The sequence below is a fragment of the Pararge aegeria genome, chromosome 2 (assembly GCF_905163445.1).
Source record: "Pararge aegeria chromosome 2, ilParAegt1.1, whole genome shotgun sequence".
Classification (NCBI taxonomy): domain Eukaryota; kingdom Metazoa; phylum Arthropoda; class Insecta; order Lepidoptera; family Nymphalidae; genus Pararge; species Pararge aegeria.
The window spans coordinates 17,867,718-17,894,345 of record NC_053181.1 but is presented as its reverse complement, the minus strand read 5'-3'; the positions used below and the strand labels follow the sequence as shown (position 1 = coordinate 17,894,345).

Sequence of the window (26,628 nt, the reverse complement as noted above, 5' to 3'; positions counted from 1 at the left end):
GTCGAATCGTCAAATAAAAAGTTTCACTTTCAACAACTCTGTAGCATTATGCTCGTGGTATAAGAATACCTAAGTAAAGATACGATTTGGCGGGATAATGCAGCTGAATATGATGATGATGTTAATATGAGAATGATTTTATTACAAACGTTCTTTAAACATTCAAACATAACAAAAAAAAATATTGTACGTGTTTTTTACCTAAGTTCTAAGTAATCTCGGAAATAACTCGCGATTCACAACATACGTTCCCTTAAAACTCTAATTTTGTTTAGATTAACAATAAATGCTCCGAATTGAGGTATATTATCTTACGATTATAAAACCAAGTTTTTTTTTTTTTTTTTATACATATAACTCATATATATGTTAGCCAGAAATGCGAAATGCGTTCAAATTGTTACAAGACTGTACATTATAAAGTATTTTTTTCTTACCTGTCTTCTCCCTTTGCTAATATTTAGCGTAAAGCATTTTTTAAATTAAAATACAATGAGACAGAAATACAAAACTTCTTACTGGTCCTTACTCGTCGTATTCCATTTAAAAAAAAAATTGCCTTACACTAAAAAGTAATGGATTTACATTATAAAGCAAGTCGGTAAAAATTGAGTATGGATTTTATATTTCTTTCGTGAAGTGCCAAAGTCACCACGAAAAGCAGTCACCCCGATTCGGGATATAAACTTTCAAATATAGAGGATTTAAAAAGGACAAAACTATATTTCCTGGCAAAAAACTGGAACACAAACTATATGTAGCTGGAAGGGTATTTTGCGCATTTTGGAAGATTTTGGATGATGGTCTTAAGAATAACGAACTTTTTTTGAGACTTATTCTTAAAAAAAGTTCTGTTACTGTTAGATCATGGTTCAGTATTTGTTAACTTAAAACTGAAGGTTTAGTATCCTGTACTAAACGTGCTTTGGTCTGAAATAAGGCTTAGACCAAAGCCCGTTTAGTACCCTGTAACCTTCAGTTTTAAGTTAACAAATACTGAACCATGATCTAAATTTAACAGAACTTATTTAAGTTCGCATCAACAATGCTCAAAATAGGTTAATAAAGAAAGCTAAGGGACTAAACTTTCTTTCAAACTTTACAGCTCAGCCGTTGAATGAAAGTGTTCCTTGTCAACTGTTAAATCGTGTATTAAATGCCTAACTGACAGACTTCAGAAGGTTTCTTGCTAGTGAATGGTTACACTCTTTCCACCACAGACTGTGTTGAAAATTGAAAACCTTGGTATGAAAAAAATGGCAAAATGTATTTAATATGAATATGCCGCAGAAAGCCCAAATCTTTATTGTAAACTATATTTAAACAAATACCCATTTTTTTTAGTATGTACTCCGTTTAGCTAGGTGTTCCAGTTATTTGTTATTTGCCTCCAAAAATACTAGTGATTACAGAATAAAAGTCAAAATTACACTCTATATTAATAATTAGAAGAACTAGATTTATGTACAAACTGACTAGGTAGAAAGCGTCTTAGGCTAACATGTTAGTAACCACATCTTATTAAGGCGTTTGTGCTCATTCGGTTTTACAATTGAAAATATGAATGAGAGAGACAAAACGGGAAGCCTTGTTTTGGAATTTAGTACATTCTTCGAGGTACTAGAAGAATAAGGAGAATATACTAAACTGATAAATTAAAATTCGATCGAATTTCAATCTTTATTTTTGACAAATGGTTATTATTTTTCAATATTATTTGATGTACTGAATCTATAAAATAAAGTAATCGCATTTATTTATTCTAATTCATTGTTTGATTGTATTTAAGATACTGTTATTTAAAAATCTGAAAAGATAGATAAGGATGGCAACACTCTTAGGAGTCAGTTTTGATTTATGTAAAACCGAATTAGCACATATAACTAGTAGTGCTTAGAATTTATTTAACATTTTATTAAAATTTCAAAACCAAGGAAAACAAATATCATATTTATAACAATAATAAATAATTCTCAGTTCAATTCCTTTTTCGAATAAACATATTCTCACGAAATACAAAAGCCCATGAAATCTTATCGCGATTCAGATATCGATTTTTGTGACAAATATCAAAGATTATTTTGTTTTTACTAGCGATAGTCTAACTTTTTTCTTTTAAATTTACACGGAGAGTTATAAACGCAGAAAACTAACTGTTTTGTAATATTTTTTCTAATTATTGCAAATTAGTACTTATTTTATTTAAAGAAAAAACAATATATACGCCCTTTTAAAGAGAATAAGCACAACTGACTACAAATAAAATATTAAAAATGTCACAAAATAAAATATTAAAAATATCAAAAAATAAAATATTGAAATGTCAAAGCGTAACCAATTAAAATTGAGATTCATTGAAAACAATAAACACATACAATACTACGAGTTTTAAAACATACATCGACAATATTCGTTAGCACAGAGTACGATTGTAGCCACAAAGTACAACACAAGACAATCCTTGTTGCTTTACGTTAAGATTTAAATTACAATAACAAGAGACTCATTCTATCTCACTTATTACAGTGGACGCCACCACGCTTATGTAACGACCAATGAAAATGTTTCACGCATGAATTTGAGTCCTTTATTATTGGCTAAAATATTGTCGTCATGTATTGGATAAAAATGGTAGTATAGTACTTACACATAGTTTTTCTACTCTACTTTAAGTATATTTAAGTTATTGTACTAAGATTATTTTGTACATTTTTTCAAGGACAATATTTTAAGTACATATATGTATAACATTTCAGTTTAACAAACGACTGCAAATGGTGTGCATACCTGTACACTAATAAAAAAAAAGTATTAATTACAGTTAACTCAGCGAATACAGGTATAAAATAAATGCACCTGCCTTTAAACCGTTCATCCCACCTGTATTTCTTTATCTAATAACGACCATTGTCATTTGTATGGAATTGTGCGAAATATAAGACCTTATAAAAAATTAATGGTATCACTACCCTATCTGTGCTCGCCTTAAGAAAATTGAATAAGAAAAAATATAATCAGAAAAATATGTGCGTTATAGAGAATTGGGTACATGTTTTTTATGCACAAAATACAATGTGAAAAAAATTACTAAACGAGAATATTTAAATAAATTACAAGTATTAGAGTTTTTTTTACAAAAGGATTAAACCTGTATGTGGATTTCATAAATGAATAAATTATAGAACACCCTATATTACACTTTAAACTTGTACCCAATTACTTTGCAAGCTTAAAAACTAATTGTACGTAAAAAGCGCGGACATAAAATATATCTTTACAATAAATAAAGATATGTTACTATTTAATAAATATAAATATCAATAAATGCTATTATACTAAATGCAAATTGGAGAAAATCCTTAAAACGTGTCCAAAAGTTTGACACTTCAGAATTGACGCTATATATTTTACGTTACACAATATTGTTATGTAAAAGCTTTACTACATTCAATCGCTTAGTTAACAATAACTTTCTGGTAAAAAATATTAATTGTTTCTTAAACAGATCTCAATACTATTCAAGTAAGAATAAATGGTCACTGGTAATTTAGTACTGGATGAGTTGAGTAATAAATGTCATATGGTAATAACACTTAAGCAAAATAATAGTATAAATAAAAAAAATTTAATATCACAATACTGTACATTAACCCAAATTACATTATGGGCAAAACCATGGCTTAGCGTGGTCGCTTACTATGGAATGACCGATAAAGTCGCTCAGAAAGCGTTGGAGAGAGCTATGCTCAGAGTACGGGCGGAGCACACGTCTCGGAGAACCAATAGACGTTGAGCCCCAAGGTGCTAGATCGGCGACCCAGTATCGCAGTACCCTAAGGTCGCTGGACGCCGTTGGTCACAGCACGTAGACTGTACAAGAACCATCTCCAGCGTTGATATCCATCGGTTGTGACGACCACAATGATTGTATAAATAAAGTATAGCTAATAAAAAAATATATATTTTTCATAACTTTTTTACCACACCATCTATATACATACATGGTGTTTAAAAAAAAATTCAATTAACACATTTAGGTACAGTTGGCAACTAAAAATATAATAAATTAACACATGGCACATACCAAACTATTCTTATTTGAATAGCATTGCATACATCATAACAGTTCCAACGAGATTCAACAATACAAGTCAGAGGACTCGTTCGGTTTCGTGAATAAAACTTGTTACGAAAAAACTACAACGCTAGTTGTATTGCTTACCAGTTTTATATTACACATATTTAAGTGTCATCGAGACTTTTTTAAAGGACGTAGTTTAGTAGAAAGGACACAACCCACTCAAAGCAGCGTTTGAGCTGACATTTTGATAATTTTATCTAGTAAAAAGATACCGGATTGAAAAACACTTGCCTTGCCCACAGGACCATTTTTGATACAAACAATTCATTTAATTAGGGTTTAAGTCGTTTCTGCTGAAAAAAGTCCAATTAGTCTTAAAGCTCACTCTACGAAGAAACATTTTTTATTCACAAAACCGATACACAGTAACAATATAGGCCCAATAACGCACCTATTTATCACGAATCAACTTTGCGTCGGTCCAATCAGAAAAGTTCGATGACCTTCCTCTTGATGTACTCCTTCAGGGGCGTGTAGTAATGATGACGTAGGGAGACCAACTCCGGTTTGCGTTTCAGTTGCCGCAGTACCGGCCAGTCGGTTTCGAAGAGGAGTAACGCGGCTAGAGCGAGAGAGAGCCATACGAACAAGAAGGAGGGCACGAACGCTCTAAGCAGGCTAAAGGGGCGCGGAGGGGGTTGCAAGGCGGGCGGGCGCCAGTCGTCCGCGACGTGCGACGTCTGCGAAACGTATGTCACGTGTGTGGTCGCCGCGGACTCTGTCGACGAATGCTCGAAGGGGTCCCGCGCACTGTACTCCGGACACGCGGCTGAGGAAAAGACGAATTTTAATCTACGACACGCGTCAGACACGATCTTCAGTTAGTGTTGTTCTTTCGTAAACCCTTAGCCCTCCCTATTTGAATGCCCGCAAACGTGGAGTCGCTTGCGGGCATTTAAATAGGGAGGGCTAAGGGTTAATTATAACGTCATACAAAAATTGGTATTATGCCACTAGTTATAGAGTCGCAAATTCTGCAAACGAAAAGACAAAAAGACTTCAAAAATTCTCGGTTTTTGAACTTTTTTTTTTTATCATCGCGTATCTAGCAGATTTGTTCTAAAAATTTCCTGACCATTAGTGGGGTCCGGCGAAACCAGTGAGTTTTTTATATGTTGTCTATGAGAAAGAAATGTTTGGAAACCTCCAGCACTACCAGAATGGGCAGGAGACAATTATCTCCCCGGGGAAAGGATAAAAAAAATTGATCTTCTGAGACAGCTTTATCAACTTTCAAAGCACTGGCGCATAAGTGGAAATTGTATCCAAATAATATATGTGTAATGATAACTTCCGATCGTCATTTCAGTCAATCTCGTCTTCAAGTCTCGCGAAAAGCTTCGAGCAACATCTTAAGATTAAGAAGCTTTCGCTTGGTTGTTGGATCAAGGGTCGGACACAGAAGGCAGTAGTCCTTGAAACGGCGCGTAATGTGAGGAGGTTCCTCACTCTGGAGCCCTGACCGCCGGTTGCTTGGGCATTCAAAAGCCCCGAAAGCGGAGGGTGGATGTTTTTTCTTATAATTTTTAATCGTGTTTTATATTTTTTTAAGCATTGTTTTTATTAGAAAAAAAAAATGATAATCAATAAATGATAGAGAAATCAAAAACGGGGGTACACTTCTCCTATTCCATGTTCCAGTGCTTTAACAGGTGGACATGTTAATTATATCCCTTGACAGGGGATAACCGGGGATATAGGGGATATAACCGCGGGATATAAATTTTGACTTCCGCCTGTGCTAGCCCAGTGTGACATTGGCAGCCTGAGGTTTGTGATGATAACACACCTGAGGGTTTTGGCTCCTCGGTGACAGCTCTGAGATGGTCGCAGCAGGCCAGAGCTATGTCCACGGTCGGGCCACTGAGTAGACAACCGCCATCGCAGACCTCGTGGTCCGGAACTGTGCCACTTTCCTCCAGCGGTGCACTGTGAGTTGATCTAGGAAGACTACTGTAACCTGAAATAGCCAAACAATTAGAAAAAAAAAACTTGTGTATTTACGCACGCAAGTTTCATAACTTTTCACGTGCGTAAATACGCGTACTGCGTACGTGCGAGCAAGATAGTTGTCGTTAATCACATTTTTTTACGCACCGCGCATAATTATTTTTTCAAACATTTTCCATAGGACCACAAATTGTGAATCTAAGCCATCCTCGAATCCCCTTGAACTCATACAAAAAAATTCATCAAAATCGGTCTAGCCGTCTAGGAGTCCAACACAACGTCTAGGAGAGCAAATCCTTTTGTAAAGAAATCCTCTGTAATCCTACAAATTAAAAACCTGTATATATCTTATCTTATCTTTATATATATATTTCTTGTGTGCGTGTGCATGTCACTGAACTCCTCCTAGACGGCTGGACAGATTTGAATGAACTTTTTGGTATACGTTTGGGTGGCACCCTAGATGGTTTAGATTCACAAATTAGCACGACAGATGGCGCTGGGGACCGCTAGTATAATATATATTTCTTGTGTGCGTGTGTATGTCACTGAACTCCTCCTAAACGGCTGGACCGATTTAAATGAATTTTTTGGTATGCGTTTGGGTGGCACTGTGGATGGTTTAGATTCACAAATCAGCCCGACACATGGCGTTGGGGTCCGCTAGTTATGTATTTTAACGAAGATTGACAAAATAAATATTCAATTATATCCGACATGTCGGATTACAGTGGGCATCGAATTCGACAGGGGCCGGTTTCCCGGGGTCCACCTTACTTAACCAAAATGTAAATTTACCAAAATCTCCAGTCATCGGCGTTGATGGTGTAGCGGGAACACTTGACGCCTTTCTCTTACCGCCTGTACTGGATCCCTCTTCCTGCAAAAATAAATTATAAAAGCTTAGCCCTTAGACCCGAGCGGCAACTCTTTGAAGCTATTAATTGTAAAAATAAAAAACGATTAATTGTAATTAATTGTAAACGACGGCTTATTGGCGCAGTGGGCAGCAACCCTGCTTTCTGTGTCCAAGGCCGTGGGTTCGATTCCCACGACTGGAAAATGTTTGTACGATAAACATAAATGTTTTGAACCCTCATAGCTTTAGTTTTAAGTTGACGAATTTAGTTATCTCCATAAACTTACTTCTATTTTATATTTTACATGTAATGTACGCATCAAAAGTGCCATATATGTGCATATTTGAATAAAGAAATATTTGACTTTGGCTTTGACTTTGGTTTTCAATGTTTTTCATTGTCTTGGTGTTTATATGTATATTTTAAGTATTTATGTATATTATTCATAAAACTATTCATCAGTCATCTGAGCACTCATAATACACTACTTTGCTGCTAGATGGCGATGTGTGTATTGGCGGAGTTTATTTATTTATTTATTACAACGCGATTGTATCGCACCAAAAAATATATAACTATAATAATATACTCACAGATATTGTAGAAAAAGAATAATGTAATATAAATTGTATGCTCTGTTAATTAAAGGGAAGCACAAAAAAAATGGTACAAAAAAGTCGTCCTGTATTTGTTGCAATTTGACGGCCGAGTGGCAGCGACCCTGCTTTCTGAGTCCAAGGTCGTGGGTTCGATTCCCACAACTGGAAAATGTTTGTGTGATGTACATGTATGTTTTTCAGTGTCTGGGTGTTTATCTGTATATTAAAAGTATTTATGTGTTTTATATTCATAAAAAAAATATTCATCAGCTATCTCAGTACCCATAACATAAGCTACGCTTACTTTGGGGCTAGATGGCGATGTGTGTATTGTCGTAGTATATGTCTTTATTTAATGAAAGGTATAACTTAATTCCACTGCGCATATTGTTATAGTTATGTCAAACTTAAAATGTCTTTTTTTTTAATCGACAGGCCAAGCAGATGGCCCACCTGATAGTAGGTGGAAACCATCGCATATAAAAATACCAACACTTCGCAGGGCATGCGAGTGGCACTTCCTGCAACGTGTCCTGTGTCCATGACCTGAGGCGAAGCTATTAAGCCTCCGACCGATTTAGCTTAAGGGCTATGTCTCGCAATTCAATATTCATTTATACTTTTTGAAACGTCAAGTTCATTATAAAAGCTTATATCTTTTGTAAATATTATTTTTAGTAGCAGGATTTTTTTTTGTAAATATTTAGCGCATTTATATTTATTTACCTTTTGTTTTGTTCATTTTGTTTTTTCCTGTATGTGCAATAATGACTTCTCATATATCTATCTATCTATTTTGATTAAATATTATAACTATTCATACATCATATATAAACTAGCACCAAAAAACATATTTTGCGCATATATATTTATTTACCTTTTGTTTTGTTATTTTTTTTTTCCTGTATGTGCAATAAAGACCTCCCATCTATCTATCTATTTTGATTAAATATTATTACTATTCATACTAAACTAGCACCAAAAAAAATTAGCTACTTCAAAAACATTACTGAAAGTATGTTACCTAAGCTTACTTAAAAAAAAAACATGTGTCAGTTCATTAAATATGGTCAAACCTGTGAATCCCTAGGCTTCAAAAGTCCATCTCTCTCCAATATCTCCCGCTCCGTCCTGCCGACGTACTTGAACTTAGTACCCCAAGAGAACAACCCGCCGCCCGAGTACACGCACGCGTCCGACGATGAGGGTAACCTGAAAAACACCACTAGTTTATATCCCGGCTCCACTTGATGCCACCGTAGGTACCAGCGTTGGTCAGCCATAGGCATGATGACTAATTTTGAAAACAGTTTTTCTGTATCCAAAAAGATCTTATTTTTAGAGAAATTATAGGTTTAATGGATATAAATTATATATTTTTTGTTATATGTCCCACAAAACGCTCGCCGAGTGTCATGGTCGCACTCGTGACGTCATAGGCAAATGAGAACTTTAGTAATTCCTTGTTCAATGGCTAAAGATTATTGATCTTGGTATCATACACAAAAAAAAGTAGCAACTGATAGTTTAAACTGACAAAATATTTGATTTACGCACTACGCAGAAGTTTTCGAAGTTATAGCTGTACATTATTGTAAATACCAATCTCACTTCAAATATAAATCATTAGATACACAGAATTAAGAAAATACAAAATCCTCATTCGGACGTTATTAAATGCATTATGTCCAAATAAAATGAAAACGCCCCGCGCACATCTCAGTTCAAACCCGCGAAATGTTGCTAAATCACAAACTTTTTCCCATATTTTTTAATTTGATGGTAAACGTTTAGAACATTAGAGGTAAAATATTTACTAGACTAACCGCCTCTTCGGGAAACACTAGTAGGGTGGAGTGGTTTTTGATGCTTCAATATTAGTCGTGTACGTGGTTTCTGTACATTCTTAATTCTGTGAAAATGATGCCCATTGGCATAAGCCTTCACGTGCGAGATAACTTTAAGATTTTCGTGGCTAATCAACATTTCTTAAATATAGTTCAACGGGTAGATACCACGATAATATTAACGTTTATATATGAATATTACCGTGGTATGTACCTCGTTGAAATATATATAAGAGATAACTTTATGAATGAATGAATGAATACACTTTGATTGTAAACCAAAGAAAAAAGTAGTTACAGAGATATATAAATACATATCAAGAGAGTACAATTTGGTGGCCTTATCGCTACATAGCGATTTCTTCCAGGCAACCAATGGCGTAAAAGGAAAAAACAAAGAAAAGAGGTAGGTGGTGCAATAAATAAGATTATGTTTACTAGTTTTAACTAGTAAAAACAGTTAAAACTAGTAAACATAATCTTATTTATTACATAAACAGACTTAAGAAGTCTGATTAGGAAGATGCTACGAGCCTTAGAGACAGTTGTACGTACGTGTAAAAAAGCATCTGCTCTATCGCGCAACACCACACGTGCCGGCACGCAGCTCCGCTCGGACATTTGAAGCCAACTGTGTGCTTTTTCTGTAAAGCAAAATAGAATAACATTAATATTTATTATTAATGAGGAGATCCATAGATAAACGAGTCGCGAAGCTAAAGAGGTAGCTCGGAGAACAGTTCAACGTTGTGTTAAAAAAAAGTGTGTGTATAGGCAATGGTTTTCCACTTGCTCCACTTACCATCAAGTGGTCCATCTGGTACGTACGTCAAAAATAAAGATTTCATTGCCATGGGAAAAACATTATACCCGCTGGAAAATGATAATTATAAATGTTTTTGTGAACAGGGTTGGGGTATCTACAATAACTTCATCAATATCCTATTACAGTCCAATGCTGAACTAAAAAGTCTCCCAAATCGAAGTTTTGCCCGTAATCACCATGCTGGAAGACAGATTGGTGATCACAGTAGACAGTTGTAGTAGCACAGAGGATCTTGCTGCCCGTTCTATATACATATATATTAGGATAATCCAAAAAAATTTTTTTTATAGTTCAATTTTTTTCGTTCGTGTTCTACAAAGATTTAAACAGCGATTTATAAGTCAATCAGTCGTTTGAAAGGTACAAAAATCAGAAGAAGCAAAAAAAATATTTTCCCACGTTATTCTTACGGGAAAAAAAAATGCGATGAGGACAATCTTAATATTAATATTAAGGGCTCATCTTTTCACAGAATTATTTTTACACCCAAAAGTTACTTTTGAGCCTGTTTGGAAAAAAAACGAAAGAAAAATTTTTGGATCACCCTAATATATATATACTCGTATACAGTGGCGTGCACTTCATAGACGCATAAAAGCACTGCCTACCCTGAAATTGATATATAACTCGTAAAGTAGGAGAAATTTTGCCGTTTCATGCAATTTTCCTGCTGTATGCATACCCTGGTTAGAAACCCAGTGCACGCCACTGCTCGTATATACACTCTTTCAGTCGCCTCGTATGACACCAGCGGAAAGAGCAGAGGTGGTGGTTCAATAACTTACTTCAGGGTAATTTAAATGGACTATAAACATGCGTCCCTCGAAATTGATCTTATGCACTTCGGACCATTTGAAGTGATGAGTCTTGCGGCTGCCTTGAAACGTCAGTATGCCACTGTGGTTGATACCGAGGTATAGTTGGTTACTTCTGTGATCCTAGAACGATAAATATATAAAATAGAAAATAGAATCTTTGGAATCCTGTCATATCAATATAAACATTACTATTAACCCTTTAGCTGCAAACTAACGGGCATGGGTCATGTCTCAAAATGAAAAGTGTTTAGACCGTAGTCCATCTAGCTGGACAAGTGCTAACTTGTATACTTTTCACTGTAATAATATATAATATAATAATTATTGTTTACTGTTTAATAAAACATAGGTACAAGTTACATTACAGCTGCACAATAGGTAACTTATATTATTGTTATAATTTACACGGATATACAGAAATCACCTGTCCCTAAGCTAAACCTGTGTTATAGGCGACAGTGCTCTTCTTATAAATATGAAAGATATGAATTCGCATTTAATAATAGAATTACGAAATACTGTTCTATACTGTTATACTTCTCAGGCTTTAGACGTACATTATGTACTGTCTCTGAGACTTATATGTGAAACCGAAAACCTATTAGTTTTTGAGTAAACCACTGGCATAGTTTTTACTGAAAGAAATCAGATACAACCCTGACATAACATGCAAAATTAAAATCATTCGACTCCTATCTATACCTAATAGATAGGAGTCTCACCTCGCGTAGCGTAGGTATTATGCGCGTGCCGATCTTTTACCTTCAATAGGGTTGTCATAAGTAAACACCTAGAATGTTTTGAATTCGTTTGTATGCAAAAATAAATATGCTTCTTTTGATTTAATATTTCTACAGGTTGATTCCTTATGAAATATACTTATGCATCCTTCAACATTATTTCGTCATTCGGTTACACGTTGTATAAGCAAAATCATCTATCAACCGATCCCTTACAATAAACTTATAATTCATAAATGAGAACTCACTTTAACAGGATGCGGGTCCACACCATAGGTATCAAGCTGGCAGGCGATTTTGAGAAATGTCTGCTCAGCCTCCTGTGTGGTCATACCCTTAACACCTCCCGTACCCCCCGGCGTCCCTTCCACGGGCTCTCTGTGCAACTCCTGTGAAATAAAATCAAGGGAAGATGGTTTCTAAAAAGTTTTAAAATGTTAATATCATCGTCATATCAACCTATTACCGGCCTTCTACAGGTTACGGCTCCCACAATGAGAAAGGGTTAAAGCCGTAGTTAACACAACGCTAGCCTAGTGCGGATTGGACTCCACACGCCTTTGAAAACATTATGGAGAACTCTTAGACATGCTGGTTTCGTTACGATGTTTTCCTTCCCTGCTGAAGCAAGTGATATTTGAATTGCTTAGAACGCACATAACTTAGAAAAGTTAAGAGATGTATGCTGGGATTCGAACTCGGCTCCCCGAAAGTGAAGTACTACCCACTGGGCTATCACCGCAAACATTAATATAATGTGAATAAAATGCAAGAAAGTTCAATTATTTATATTAGTTTATTTTTCTTCTACAAATTAGCCACACCGTAACGGTACACTAAATAGCTTAGCGGCACGTTTTTGACAGTACGGTGTTAACTAGCCACGGCCGAAGCCTCCTACCAAACAAAAAAAGTTTCCTATATTTTCTGCATTTAGATGAAGGGATTTCAAGTTATATTTGTTACAGAAAATCTCCCTGAAACACTGTTATTTTGTAATGGAAGGACTTTATCGTCCTGGTACGATGCCGCGTCGAGCACACGAATTGATATTTGACATAAGAAAAATATTTGTAACAGTTAACAGTTTTGTAACGGTTTTATTGTAATTTTTAAAATACATTGCCTCTTACTCTCTAAAGCAAATAGTATATGCAGTTGTGAAAAATATAATGCAAAACAGTTTATATGTGTTTCCTATATAAACTATTTTGCATTATATTTTTATTTGTACTTTGATTAAGGTATTTATAGTTTATATTATAAAAAAATAAATCGAAAAGAAAATCTTCCTGAGACAGTGGTGTGAACTTTGATCTTGTTATTTCGAGGTCGCAGGTTAAACCCCAGGCAGGGTTAATTTAGAAGTTTATGATTTCTGAATTTTACCTCTCCACTTATAAGAAGTTGAGGGTACGAAGCCGTGAAGAAAGCGATCAGAGACATTGGATTTAATTTAATTGCCATAACAAATAACAATAACAGGTTAGCCCGCTACCACCTTAAGACTGAATAACTGCCAATGCTTTTTATATTGGTGTCTATCAAATAAAAAAATATTTTTTTTTATATTTAATTTATATCCCTCCAAGTGTAGGTGAAAAAAACGAATTAAAATTAATTAATATATTAACAATATTACCTGTATTCTCGATTCGATTGCATCGGTTTGTCTCAATAAAAGCCTCATCTCTGTCACATAGTTCCCCACATGTATGCTCGGGTCATAGTCACCAAGCTCAACTAAGAAAATAAAGAAAGAAATAAATAAATATAGTACGACAATACACACATCGCCATCTAGTCCCAAAGTAAGCGTAGCTTGTGTTATGGGTACTAAAATGACTGATTAATAATTTTATGAACAATTTACATAAATACTTAAAAAATACAGATAAACACCCAGACACTGAAAAAAAATCATGTTCATCACAAAATTTTCCAGTTGTGGGAATCGAACCCACGGTCTTGGTCTCAGAAAGCAGGGTCGCTGCCCACTGCGCCAATTGGCCATCAAGTAATAACCATAGAAGAGATAAGAAAATATTTTGCAAAATTTCCATGCAAAACTGGTTTAATGTACCAATACACATTATTCATATCCATACTTATAGTATAAATGCGAAAGTGTGTTTGTGCATTTGTTTGTTTGACCTTCCTTTACGTCCAAACTAAGCAACCACTTGATTTTTGGCATAGAGTTAATTGAAGGATGGAGTAACATACAACAATATTTGATGTATTTGAACACCAAATATCGTTAATCCTCTATGTAGTCCCAGTGACGCAATAAATTTAAATTGCACAATATCTTTTTTGTGTAATTGTAATTTAGAACAATGGATCTTTAAAATCTTATGTATATATATTTCTGGTGTGCATGTTTATGTGACCGAACTCCTCCTAAACGGCTGGACCGATTTGAAAGAATTTTTTGGTATGGGTGGCACCCTGGGTGATTTAGATTCACAAATCAGCCCGAAAGATGGCGATCCGCTAGTACATCTATATAATTAAGTATCAAAAATACAGTGGTATTATTAATTTATCGATGTTCTCATCCAATGCAACTATATAAAAGTTGCACAACATTTCTTATGAGTGACTCACAAGTTCAATGAGTTATAATTAATCTATTGCATAATATTATTATGGAAATCAAATAGTCGTATGATTATTTACTTAAATTTACATATTTTTAATTACAAAACACCCAAGTTCTGTCCCACCAGGGCGCTTACTACCATAGCTTAAAGCAGTATTATTTTGATATGATTGGCATTTAGTTTTGTAAATTTATTTTTTAATCGTCAATGTATGTCTAATTAAATGCAATGGTAGAAAGCCCAAGCATAAGCACTTTTAGTAGCAGTAGAGCTTTTTGTCTGGGTCAGTACTACCACAATGTTTATTTCTGCCGCAAAGATTATAAAGAAATAAATATGGGTGCTTGACACCTATGCTACTTGAATAAAGATATTTTTGACTATGCCTCAGGGCGGCACAAAGCAGGTTTCCTTGCATCCTCTGCAAAGTTTTGCTCTGTTTATAAGCATTGCATGTTTTGAAGTAAAATATTTGAATAAACTAGTGGTGAGAATTTTGAATACAGGAGAAAAGGGGGACATTGGGTTTTTCTCAAAACCGAACATAAACGCAGATGAAGTCAGCAGCATTAGCTAGTGTGTAAGATACTTACTTTGTATAATAAGTGCACCAAGCATAGCAGCTTCATTGGACGTGCAATATAATCTCCCATGTAGAAGATCTCTTTTCAACTGCAGGTATATCTGGAATCTTGTCACATCCTCCTTTAGCAACAGGGGATTTGGTGGATAAAACTTGACTCGGAAGCTAAACAGTATTGGTGATGCATCTGTAATAACAGAACAAACATAATTCAAACATTTATTTATTAATACAAATCATCATATCAACATGTGTGTAACCACTCCTATCACAGCTTCACCAATCAATATAAATAAGTATAGTAAAATAAAAATAATATTTACCTTTTACTTGTTTCAATATTAACTTGGCTAAATGTAACCAATGCTGAAAATGTAAAAAGGTTGTGTTAAATATTTATTTTATTAAGCATTATTTAATGAATGTATAATTGAATGCATGAATACTTTTATTGTACACAAGAAGAAAAAAAAACAAATACAATAAAAGAGAAGGTACAATATGGAGGCCTCATCACTATGTAGTGTTGTCATCTCTAATTTAAGATATTGCTTGTATGTATGCTTCACCTCACATCACTGCACTTCATACATACATACATAAATACACTGCCTACCATTTAAACATATTCTCATATTTTTTATTTTGGATATTGGAGTATTTTAGTACCTAGGTACCAAGTACCAAGTATAATTGTTTTTATTATAAGTACACCTAAGTATACCTACTTTTGTACTGATACCCCTATTATTTGTTTTGTCAGTCCAGGCATATAGGGCCTTAAGAGGCAAGACTTTAAAATATGTCATTTTTCAAAGCTATATCTTTACTACCTTACTAATGTGTGTGAGAACTCAAAAATATTATTTTGCCATCGATTGAAATTATTACATGTACAATTTATTAATATGTATTTGTTTGTATGTATGTATTTAATATAAATACACCTACCATTCTTTTTTACTAATCCTGAGGTTGCTTGGCAGGAATAGCTACTAAGCAATAAAGCCTTTCGTATTCTACTTCTTAAAATTACTTATTTTCATGTTAATGCCCTAAGTTTTGATGATATACAAATAAATCATACAAAAGAAATATGAAGAGAATATCTGAGCAAGTACTTACCCTCTGACCTCCTGCATCAACATAGCGCAGCCCAAAATAATCTGTCTCAGTGAGATTCAATTGTTGACATACATGTTCCAAAAGAAATTTACCTTTATAGCTGGGCTGGAAAAAATAGAAAAGTAAAAATCAGTAATGTAACATTATTAAAAGCACTTTAATGCCAGGCTTGAACTATCTTGAACAGTTACTGGTTTGGCCAATTGGTTAGCTGACCCATTGAACACACTCCACATACAAACCTATGCAATTAATATAGGTGAAACTGTAACTGATATGGTCTAGTGGTTCAACATATTCCACTACTGATTGTGAGTTCCAGGTTAAGATTTCCTTATTGGATCAAGAACTGTCAGGTTTTTTCTGGCAATGTGTCGCTGTCCCCCCCTCACTAGGCAATGTGTCGCTGTCAACGACAGTAGCTGGATACGAGCAGCACAAAATCGTAGATTGTGAGATCCCCAAAAAGAGATCTATGTCTAGTGTCTACAGGTAAACACCCCTCTCATTACATCCTCCAGCTCTAGTTAGGTAATTGTCAGCGTCAAATTGTCATAGACCTTAGAAACCATGGTAAGCCAATTATCCTGATTATTACTAACATGTAAGAATACTTAAATCCCACTAGCCAACATTGGAGCAGTGTAGTCTGCTCTAGACTTCTCTCGTAAGCATAAGGTTAATATACTGTTAATGATAATTATGATAGAACTGTTCCTGTCAAGTTATGTGAACATGAAAATGTTAAGAATCAGGTTCTGTAGTGATGTTGCTTTTTATTTTAGTTTTTTTCCACCTCAGTACAGTTTGTACATGGGTAGTTTGTATTGTTGTTGTGTGACTTTATTACTCATTAATATTTTATTGTGTAGATAAACACTTGTTACTATAACAAAATTGAATTAACTTGATAGTGAATTTCGAGGATGTCACACATTTAAGCATATACATGAGGAAGAATTAATATATAACAAGGAGAAAAGAAAGAAAAAGAGCTATATATTTGTATATCTTATACAAAGTGTCCATGCATATAAAGCACTGTATATTGTCAATATATGTCCGGTGTACACACAGGTTGTGTTATGAAATCATTAAGTATTTCTTGACTGAAAAAGTATCCATAAATGCTTCATAAATAATAAACATAGCACAGAACAAAACCTTATAAGCAAAAGTTGTAAGACTTAATAATGACAAACCAAGCAATCTGTAGCGAAAATTATATTTAAACTGTGAGATCATGTTGAAGTAGAAATTTAAAAAATCATACTGAGTATTAAAATCAATTTCTGTTGATAGGGCTCATATGGTGTAAATTATATATACTCACATGGAATTCACATTCTAATATTTCTGTATCTTCTAGTAACCGTACAGTGCATTTATAAACGATATTGCTATCGCCTCTACTTTTAAACATGCTGAAAACACTGAATAATGTATTTCGGTCTTCGATTGCTTACTAACTTTCTGAGACTATGTTAGCTAAACATTTTAAAAGGACTCAAATTGGATTTGAAATGAATCATTCATTACGATTTCTCCCTTTTTTGCTATATTATAGCAGAACGAAAGCCGACGTTTTAATTTTTTCCTTATTTTCGTCGAAATTTGACAATTTGAAAACACAAATTAAAGAGTTAGGTCAGAGACAACAGAACAGAATGGTTTTTGAAAATCCATTCGTGAATTTATCACTCATTCTTCCTTTGGAGTAATCAAATACTCTATGTTAGAATGGTAAAGTAATAAATCCAAAGATGATACATACCACCACACCATACCAAAATCATTCGGTCTCAATTTATAGATCGATTTGAGTCATGCGCAATAGTCTTTTGATAGATAAAGTTCACTTTTAATACGTAATGCAGGTAACTCTTGCGGTTTTTTCAACTTTAGATTGATAAGTTAAATTTATAAATAATTCAATAAATTAATTAATTATAATAAAATACTCATTTAATTAGTAGCAACATAAGGTTTTCGAACGCAAATCAGGTTATGACGTTAGACAACTGCAGGTGTTGTCAACGTTAAAAATAAAACGTTTGTGTAAGGAAATTTGCTTTCCTCGTCTTTCCTTAAATGATTTTTGATACTTTCTGTACCTTTGATTTTATAAATACTACAAAATACAGATGAGGCCCATCTTTAAAATGTAGAAAGTTTTATATATAGCCACCTTACGTGGACTAAGCTAGTAATATTAAAAAAAGGACAAAGCCACAATGCCCGTATAGAAGCTGGCTCAGGTTAGCCAGCTTCTATACGGGCATCAATCTTCTATTAGGGACTATGGTTATATTTAACCCATAACCCTTATCGGTTTCTACATGACATCGTACTGGAACGCTAAATTGTGTAGCGGCAAGTCTTTGACGGTAGTATGGTAGTTAGCCACAGCCAAAGAAAGACTTTGGCTGTGGCTAACTACCAGACCAGACCAGATCAGAGTAAATTCCGAATTATTGATTCTCAAATATATATCTACCATACCAAATACCTCCGACAAAAACCATGGCACTCACCGCTGCGCTAAGAATGTCGTCAAAACCTGACTACTTATAAACCAATCGCTTTATCGTTTGCTTTTAAGAGTGAAATTTAGTAACAAGCTATTATTTTGGTATTACAAACCAACTCCAACTTTATTTATTTGTATAGATTGACGTCTATTAAGATAGAAATACAGGGTAATTTAAAATAGAATATCGCCACACTATTTACCGGAAGTGACTATGAACCTTTTCTTCCAGGCGAAAGAAAAACCATTTCTCGTCCATTCTGTTGGAGTCTTTCTCGGATAATACACGCTATCCGTGGTGAGTGTCAAGAGGAATTAAGTGAAGTGCCAAATCCCCAAGTGAATTAGATTTCCTTTCTAAACTAAGAAAATAGTGTTAGTATTAAGAATTGTTTTCACCATTTTTAAATATTTCCATCGCCTAGGATTCTTTGCCGGAAATATGGTGTAAATTTGACCATAAGTCTTTGTTTCATCTTAGTTTTTGCTAATTGAAGTTTTATAAAAGTGCAATCAATTAGTATTCATTTGTTAGCATTACAACCGGCGTGTGATTCTGCTTCGATCTTTGATTTTCTACTTGCTTACGCGTCATACATTACCGGCACATGTCACCACGTGGTAGTGATTCCCCATATTGATGAACCTAAATGTTCTTTACGTGTACATTTTTTGCTATGAATATCAGTAATCTAATAATATCTCTTATATATTTCTTGTGTATCAATGATTTATTTTACCGTGCTCGTAATGGCCGACATCCATTGTGAAATGTCATTATAGGGCGAGGCGGCCATGCGGCAGCCATATTGCCGGTAACATAAATTCGCGCATGAGACAACGACCTTGTGGAAGTGCAACAGAAATCCTGCTGTTTTGTTCGGTCATAACAATCATTATTCTAATCGGTTGTTTTTTTTTCTTTTCTAGACTAACCAAAAATGGGCAAGGAAAAGATTCACATTAACATTGTCGTCATCGGACACGTTGACTCCGGCAAGTCCACCACCACAGGACATTTGATTTACAAATGTGGTGGTATCGACAAACGTACCATCGAGAAGTTCGAGAAGGAGGCCCAGGAAATGGGTAAGGGTTCCTTCAAATATGCCTGGGTGTTGGACAAACTGAAGGCTGAGCGCGAACGTGGTATCACCATCGACATCGCTCTGTGGAAGTTCGAGACTGCCAAGTACTACGTCACCATCATCGACGCTCCCGGACACAGAGATTTCATCAAGAACATGATCACAGGAACCTCTCAGGCCGATTGTGCCGTGCTTATCGTCGCCGCCGGTACTGGTGAGTTCGAAGCCGGTATTTCAAAGAACGGCCAGACCCGCGAGCACGCTCTGCTCGCTTTCACCCTTGGGGTCAAGCAGCTTATTGTGGGCGTCAACAAAATGGACTCCACCGAGCCCCCATACTGTGAACCCCGTTTCGAGGAAATCAAGAAGGAAGTGTCCTCCTACATCAAGAAAATCGGCTATAACCCAGCTGCCGTCGCTTTCGTACCCATTTCTGGTTGGCACGGAGACAACATGTTGGAGCCGTCCACCAAGATGCCCTGGTTCAAGGGATGGCAAGTTGAGCGTAAGGAGGGTAAGGCTGAAGGCAAATGCCTCATTGAAGCATTGGACGCTATCTTGCCCCCAGCACGTCCCACTGACAAGGCCCTGCGACTTCCCCTTCAGGACGTCTACAAAATCGGTGGTATTGGTACAGTGCCAGTAGGCAGAGTAGAAACTGGTGTCCTTAAGCCTGGTACCATTGTTGTGTTCGCTCCCGCTAACATCACCACTGAAGTTAAGTCTGTAGAGATGCACCACGAAGCCCTCTCCGAGGCTGTGCCCGGAGACAATGTTGGTTTCAACGTCAAGAACGTTTCAGTCAAGGAATTGCGTCGTGGTTATGTTGCTGGTGACTCCAAGAACAACCCACCTAAGGGAGCTGCTGATTTCACAGCACAAGTCATTGTTCTCAACCATCCTGGTCAAATCTCAAACGGTTACACACCTGTATTGGATTGCCACACAGCCCACATTGCCTGCAAATTCGCTGAAATCAAAGAGAAAGTAGACCGTCGTTCTGGTAAATCCACTGAAGACAATCCCAAATCAATCAAATCTGGTGACGCCGCCATTGTCAACCTTGTCCCCTCCAAACCTCTGTGTGTCGAAGCCTTCCAGGAGTTCCCACCTCTTGGTCGTTTTGCCGTGCGTGACATGAGGCAGACAGTTGCTGTAGGTGTCATCAAGGGTGTCAACTTCAAGGAAGCTGGTGGTGGCAAGGTCACTAAAGCTGCCGAGAAGGCCACTAAGGGCAAAAAGTAGCTAGTGCTGTTAACAGCTAAATTCTTTATTCAACTGCGATACTTCATTCACCGAAAGGTGTTCAGAAGGAAAAAAGGGCTACAAACTCATTCCTTTTCTATATTTTTTACATGGCTTATACTGTAACATTATTTTATAATTTATAAGGTTATACATATATCTAAATATTTTGTTATGACTACAACTAAAATGTAAATTCATAGAATAAAAGGTAGCCTCCAGTAATAATAAACATGGTTTTATTTATGTTTGTTATTTTTTATTTAATGCACAACCTTATCTGTAGTAATTAAATTCTTAAAAACTTGAATATTTAGAAATAATAACTGGCTTTTATTAAAGTCAAACATTCAGAAAAATTTCATTAAAATTGGTAGATGAAAAATGTGTTTAATTGCATTATCAAACTAAAATGTCCTACTTTGAGAATTTACTTCGTACTTACTCAATGTTGGGGTTAGGCTCTATTTAATTAATTAAACTGTATGCCTGCAAATATAGACAAATCTTTCATCATATTTTATAGCAAGAAGTGATTTGTGATCTGAGGGTGGAATAGCGGTGGGTGTCTACTAAGTTCCATAGGTAAACAAACTAATTTCCTGTAAGTCATTGTACTGTACTGTTTGCCAGTTATAGATAGGTTAACCCTCTATTCTTACTTTTTAGGCAGGTGCTCTCAAAAACAACGTTATGATTATTTTAGTACCTATGTAGTACATAGTAAAACTGCCTACATTATTTAATTGCTGCTAAACAAGAGTACTTCAGTAATGCTTAGTGTGGTTTTACAGTGACGCTTTCGCCAGCGCAGTTGGTAAGCGTCGCGGGCCACGAGCTTTGCGTCTCATGGATCATTACATAGTCACGCGGATGGCCCGCGTTGACGGCAATTCAGCCGCGCTTTTCAACCGCGTGCGGGCGAGGAGTCATTGTGTTCAGTGTGCGTTGCACAGTCTCGCCGGTCGGACGCGCGCATGCGTACCGTCGTCGCCAAAATGAATGCGAATTATATCGATACGGGTCGATTGATTGAAGAAGTTCGCTTTCGACCGTTGCTGTGGGATCCATCGAACGAATTATACAAAAACAAAGACGCAAAAAATAAGGCTTGGGAAGAAGTTGGAGAAGCAATCTTTGGAGAAAATTACATAAAGAAAGACAAAGGTATGTTTATAAAATTTGTATTTTTATCAATTACATTTATAATATAAAATTTATATTATGTTGGTATAAAAGTCGTCGTTAAACATATGTAGGGTAAGATTTCAATCGATATGTAGGGTAAGATAAGGTAAATTGATCAATTTTACTTGTTGGAGCACTATCTTTATGGATTTAAAAATAAGATTGTGGATTTTTGATGATTTGAACACTCTTCAACGGTTTACTTGCAGAAAAAACACATTAGATTAGTCATAAATGACTATGAATCATCACTATAGTCTATACTTGAAAGGACGACAATGAATTCAATTCCACTAATAAGTTCTTTCAAATAGGTACTAGGTAGGTACCTCTAGAATATTTGTCTGTCTTGCCACGAAACACTGCCAGCAGGCGATATAAAGTAATCGGCAAACACTTCGCGTAGTGTGTTTCCTGTTCTAGAAACTGGCTGAAGATTCATGTCAATCAAACCACTAATGCTTAATAAGTCATTTCCATTGTAGCCGTCTCGCACTCTGATAAAATTGTGTAATACGCAACAAGCTTTAACTATAGTTTTTGCGTTGGAGAAGCTCACGTTCATTGGAGTGTGAAACACTCTAAACTTGTTTGATAATATTCCAAATGTACATTCTATGTACCTTCTGGCACGGCTTAGACGGTAATTGAATATCTTCTGTTTGTGGCTCATATCATTTCGAAGATAAGGTTTCATCACATAGTTCGATATGCCAAATGCACCATCACCAATTATTATATGAGGTGCCACAATATTAGATCCTTGCAGGTACTTTGGAGCCGGTAACCTTAAATTATTTCTTTCTAACTGTTGAAATAGTACACTGTTTTGGAATATGGTGGAATCAGAGTTTTTCCCACAAGAACCAATGTTGACATAAGTAAAGCAATAGTTGGCATCGCACATTGCCAGAAGGACAATAGAATAAAAATGTTTGTAATTGTAAAACATTGACCCTCCACCTGCGGGATTAACTATGCGTATATGTTTACCATCTATTGCCCCACAACAGTTAGGAAAGTTTGCATACATCTCAAACTCTGCACTAATACGTTGCCACATTTGCGTTGTCGGTTGAGGAATGCATTCTTCGCGTAGTTTTTCCCATATCTCACAGCAAACTTCCTTGACGATTTTGCTTATAGTAGTAACGCCCATTCTGTATGTGACATGTAGATCGGAGTAAGTGTTCCCAGTAGCTAAGAATCTGAAAAAAATATATATAATTATTAGAACTAGTAGAAAGTTCCAAGTAGGAAAGGATTCATAAAAAGTACAAGTGAGAAGGCGTGATACACAAAATATTATTTTTGCCAATTTTTTTTTGTTTCAGATAAGCTTTTACGTCAAAGATGGAAATCTGCAAGAGATGGATATTTCAAAACCAAAGCTAATATGAAAAAAGCACCATCTGGTAGCGGGGCAAAAACCGTTACAAAATACATTTATTTCAAAGAATTAAACTTTCTTGATCGTATCACTGAAAACGAAGTTTCAGAATCTATGTACAACATTAATGAACAATCAAGTTCATCTGAAACAATAGCTCACGTAGTAAATAACGACGAAATTTCTGGCTCTTCTCAAAACAGTTCTACTCCGGTGGCTGACCAAGATAAACCAACATGGACTCGGAAGAGGAAACATGAACGGGTACAAGAGAACTCCGCGTTTGAGAAAAAGTTGGTAGATTTGTTAGACAAAAATATGCCAGACATAAGCTCTGACGATTTGTCATTTTTTAATTCTCTAGGTCCAATACTAAAATCTTTTAACAGTTATAAAAAACTATTATTTCGTTCCAAAGTATTGCAAATCGCCATGGATCTCTCCGCGCCAACTTCAAGTGGCACTACGTCGACGTCCAACATCTTGTCACCAGAACATAACTCAAATTCTACTACAACATCAACAACCAATCATTCTAATGATACTACTACGCAACGAGGTTATCAATCAGCAAGTCAATATTACACCGTCATGTCACCAGAAAATGATTCTAATTCTTCTGTAATGTGTGCAACCAATTCATCATATTTTTCAAACCAAACGCTACCAGTCAACGAATCAATGTCTAGTACCACCACTCAGCAAGGCTATCAAACAGCAAATCAATATGATCCTCATTCAACAGTCAATAATTCTGTTCAGCAAAGCTGTGAAGAAATACAGCACTTTCCAAATATTGCATCAGAAAACGACAATTTCTATTAATTACATTTCAACGAGTTTTGTTTTTTTGATTGTTTAAATTTTCTAAATAAAGTAATTACTAAAAATTAAATAGTATTTTTCATGCCACTTACCTTAAGGTAATCGCCAACTTTTCAACTGGTTCTATAGGTGCTCGACGTAAACTTGATCTTTTTAAATTATGTTCTATCTTGCAGAGTAATTCATTAAATGTTGTTATAGACAGACGAAAATGTTTAAAGAACTTGTCACTATGTTCTCTTAAATCCGCAAACGATGTAGAGAACGCGCCTCTCAGCAATCTAGTGGCATTGTAAGGATGTACTTGTATACGTCGTCGTCGTTGCCTTTTTTTCCATAAGTAATATAGTATAATAAATACGAGAAGTCTCATCACGACTGTATGAGCCGGCAAACCGATCACGACTGTACGAGGCGGCTAACCGCGCGACTAGCTTTAAACTAGTTTTATAGTTTCGAGCGGGTCATCCGCGCGCTTACCACCCGCGCGGACAGTAAGCGTCACTGTAAAACCACACTTATATTTTATAGTAAAGCTAATTCTTTGAAAAGGGCTCTTGCCTCTGGACCCCACGTTCCCAAAGTCTCTACTCCAAAAGGTACAATAATTAAGCTGCTATCCAGGTTTTCATATTTACGCCTCTTGGCCTGCTCGGCACTGGTAGCAGCCGCACCTACCATTGACAAGGTGGCCTGGTACCAATTTAAATTTGTTTTTATTTGAGTTTAAAGGAAAGTAAGACAAACTGGTATGGAATATGAAATGAAACTAAGATATTATCAGTGATATCGGCAGAGCTTCTTCACTACAGAATCTGCCTTCCTAACACTACCTACTGAGAGGGATCAAAAGTGCATTTAAAACTAATTAAAAGTAAAGCCTACATTTCCTGACTACTGACCTATTCTGAGTCCAAGGTTGTGGGTTCAATTTCCACAACTGGAAAATGTTTGTGTGATGAACATGAATGTTTTTCAGTGTCTGGGTGTTTATCTGTATATTATAAGTATTTATGTGTATTATATTAATAAAAAAATATTCATCAGCTATCTCAGTACCCATAACACAAGCTACGCTTACTTTGGGGCTAGATGGCAATGTGTGTATTGTCATAGTATATTTATTCATTAAATGTCTTTAAATAAATTAATTATGGTTTTGTCTGAAATGCCACACATATCTTGATTACTAATACTGGAAATGAACATAACATTTAATTTAAAATGAAAATCAAAGTCATGCTTTCTTTCATTGTCAAAAGACAGCTTTTGTAATCAATAAAAGTGGATGATTGCTAAGGGAACTACCCTTAACAATCATCCACTTTTATTTATATTTTTTCACTAGGAAGGTAACTATGTAGTAGAATGAAATTCTAATAAATAACAATAAATATCACTTTTATTAATGAGATAAAAGCAGTCATTAAATCAACAAAACTAACTGGATAAGTATAACATAAGTAACTAATTACATAATTGTATTCATACAATTTTTCTTATATACTACTAAGTTCCCATAGATTCTTTCATGGCCTCTTCTTGGTCCAGGATCATGTTGGCCCATTCTTCAGATTTCAGGTGTCGCTGTCTTCTAGCATATGGGGCATAATATAACTTATTGATAACAACAACACCAGACGTGACTGAAATAGCCATTAGCACTTTGACCATGGGACTGGACGTTTTAAACCAGTTTTTTAGGATCCCCATTTTTATTACGAAACGGGTTTTTCTGTGTTATCAACTGCTAGTTCTTTTTTCTTTCTTGGGAAATGCTGGTCAAATAGTGGCCGCCAAACGTAGACTCCACCAAAGACACCTAGTATAGTCACGAAAATAACTTGACCTCTTGTTATTCCATGGGGTTTACGTATTTTCATATTCTTCGACAGTATTTATATAGATATCCTACTGTTTTCAACATACGCTAAAAAAATATTTTTTATTTATAACCTAAAAAACGGAACCGTTTACCGTTCATTATGTCATTAACTTTTAGTGATGTGTGTCAGAAACCCAGATTTCCGATTTCAAACAGAAAGATCGTAATTTTAAAGAATTTAACAACCGATTAAATATTTTATATTTATAATATTTTTGACGACTTTAGTGAATGCCTTGGTCTTTTAAACACAGATTCTCGCCAGGGGCAATTTGGTGATTTGTAATTTCTGAATTTGTATACAATCGCATCGAAATCGCGCGGGTCTTATTTATACGAGTTATAAGTAATCGTTCAGACATTACCGTGCGGTTAATAAAGC

The 26,628-nt window shown here is 35.5% G+C and overlaps 4 protein-coding genes across 6 annotated transcripts; 2 read left to right on the top strand and 2 right to left on the bottom strand.

Moving 5' to 3' along the window:
• Positions 1–4,051: 4,051 nt before the first annotated feature.
• LOC120635054 (FERM domain-containing protein 5) lies at positions 4,052–17,696 on the bottom strand. Of its 2 annotated transcripts, XM_039905967.1 has the most exons (13): positions 17,635–17,696; positions 17,429–17,519; positions 16,096–16,200; positions 15,294–15,336; positions 14,981–15,157; positions 13,424–13,524; positions 12,030–12,170; positions 11,009–11,161; positions 9,953–10,041; positions 8,627–8,762; positions 6,890–6,971; positions 5,931–6,101; positions 4,052–4,910 (listed from the first exon to the last, which is right to left on the bottom strand). In XM_039905967.1, the coding sequence occupies exons 2-13, from the start codon at positions 17,516–17,518 to the stop codon at positions 4,567–4,569; spliced, it is 1,632 nt and encodes a 543-aa protein (XP_039761901.1). In that variant the 5' UTR covers position 17,519; positions 17,635–17,696; the 3' UTR covers positions 4,052–4,566. The 2 variants fall into 2 exon arrangements, with proteins under 2 accessions (XP_039761901.1, XP_039761895.1); XM_039905961.1 differs by having other exon boundaries at positions 17,429–17,696.
• Positions 17,697–18,820: 1,124 nt separating this feature from the next.
• On the top strand, positions 18,821–21,135 carry LOC120632564 (elongation factor 1-alpha). Of its 2 annotated transcripts, none has more exons than XM_039902456.1 (2): positions 18,821–18,923; positions 19,556–21,134. In XM_039902456.1, exon 2 carries the CDS (start codon positions 19,567–19,569, stop codon positions 20,956–20,958), a length of 1,392 nt encoding a protein of 463 aa, XP_039758390.1. In that variant the 5' UTR covers positions 18,821–18,923; positions 19,556–19,566; the 3' UTR covers positions 20,959–21,134. The 2 variants fall into 2 exon arrangements, with proteins under 2 accessions (XP_039758390.1, XP_039758399.1); XM_039902465.1 differs by having other exon boundaries at positions 18,878–19,000; positions 19,556–21,135.
• A 628-nt stretch (positions 21,136–21,763) lies between these two features.
• LOC120632581 (uncharacterized serine-rich protein C215.13-like) lies at positions 21,764–24,880 on the top strand. Its single transcript, XM_039902493.1, has 2 exons — positions 21,764–22,125; positions 23,481–24,880. Exons 1-2 carry the CDS (start codon positions 21,936–21,938, stop codon positions 24,359–24,361), a joined length of 1,071 nt encoding a protein of 356 aa, XP_039758427.1. The 5' UTR covers positions 21,764–21,935; the 3' UTR covers positions 24,362–24,880.
• Positions 22,127–24,761, bottom strand: LOC120632576 (protein ALP1-like). Its single transcript, XM_039902477.1, has 2 exons — positions 24,454–24,761; positions 22,127–23,354 (listed from the first exon to the last, which is right to left on the bottom strand). The coding sequence occupies exons 1-2, from the start codon at positions 24,732–24,734 to the stop codon at positions 22,478–22,480; spliced, it is 1,158 nt and encodes a 385-aa protein (XP_039758411.1). The 5' UTR covers positions 24,735–24,761; the 3' UTR covers positions 22,127–22,477.
• Positions 24,881–26,628: the final 1,748 nt, after the last annotated feature.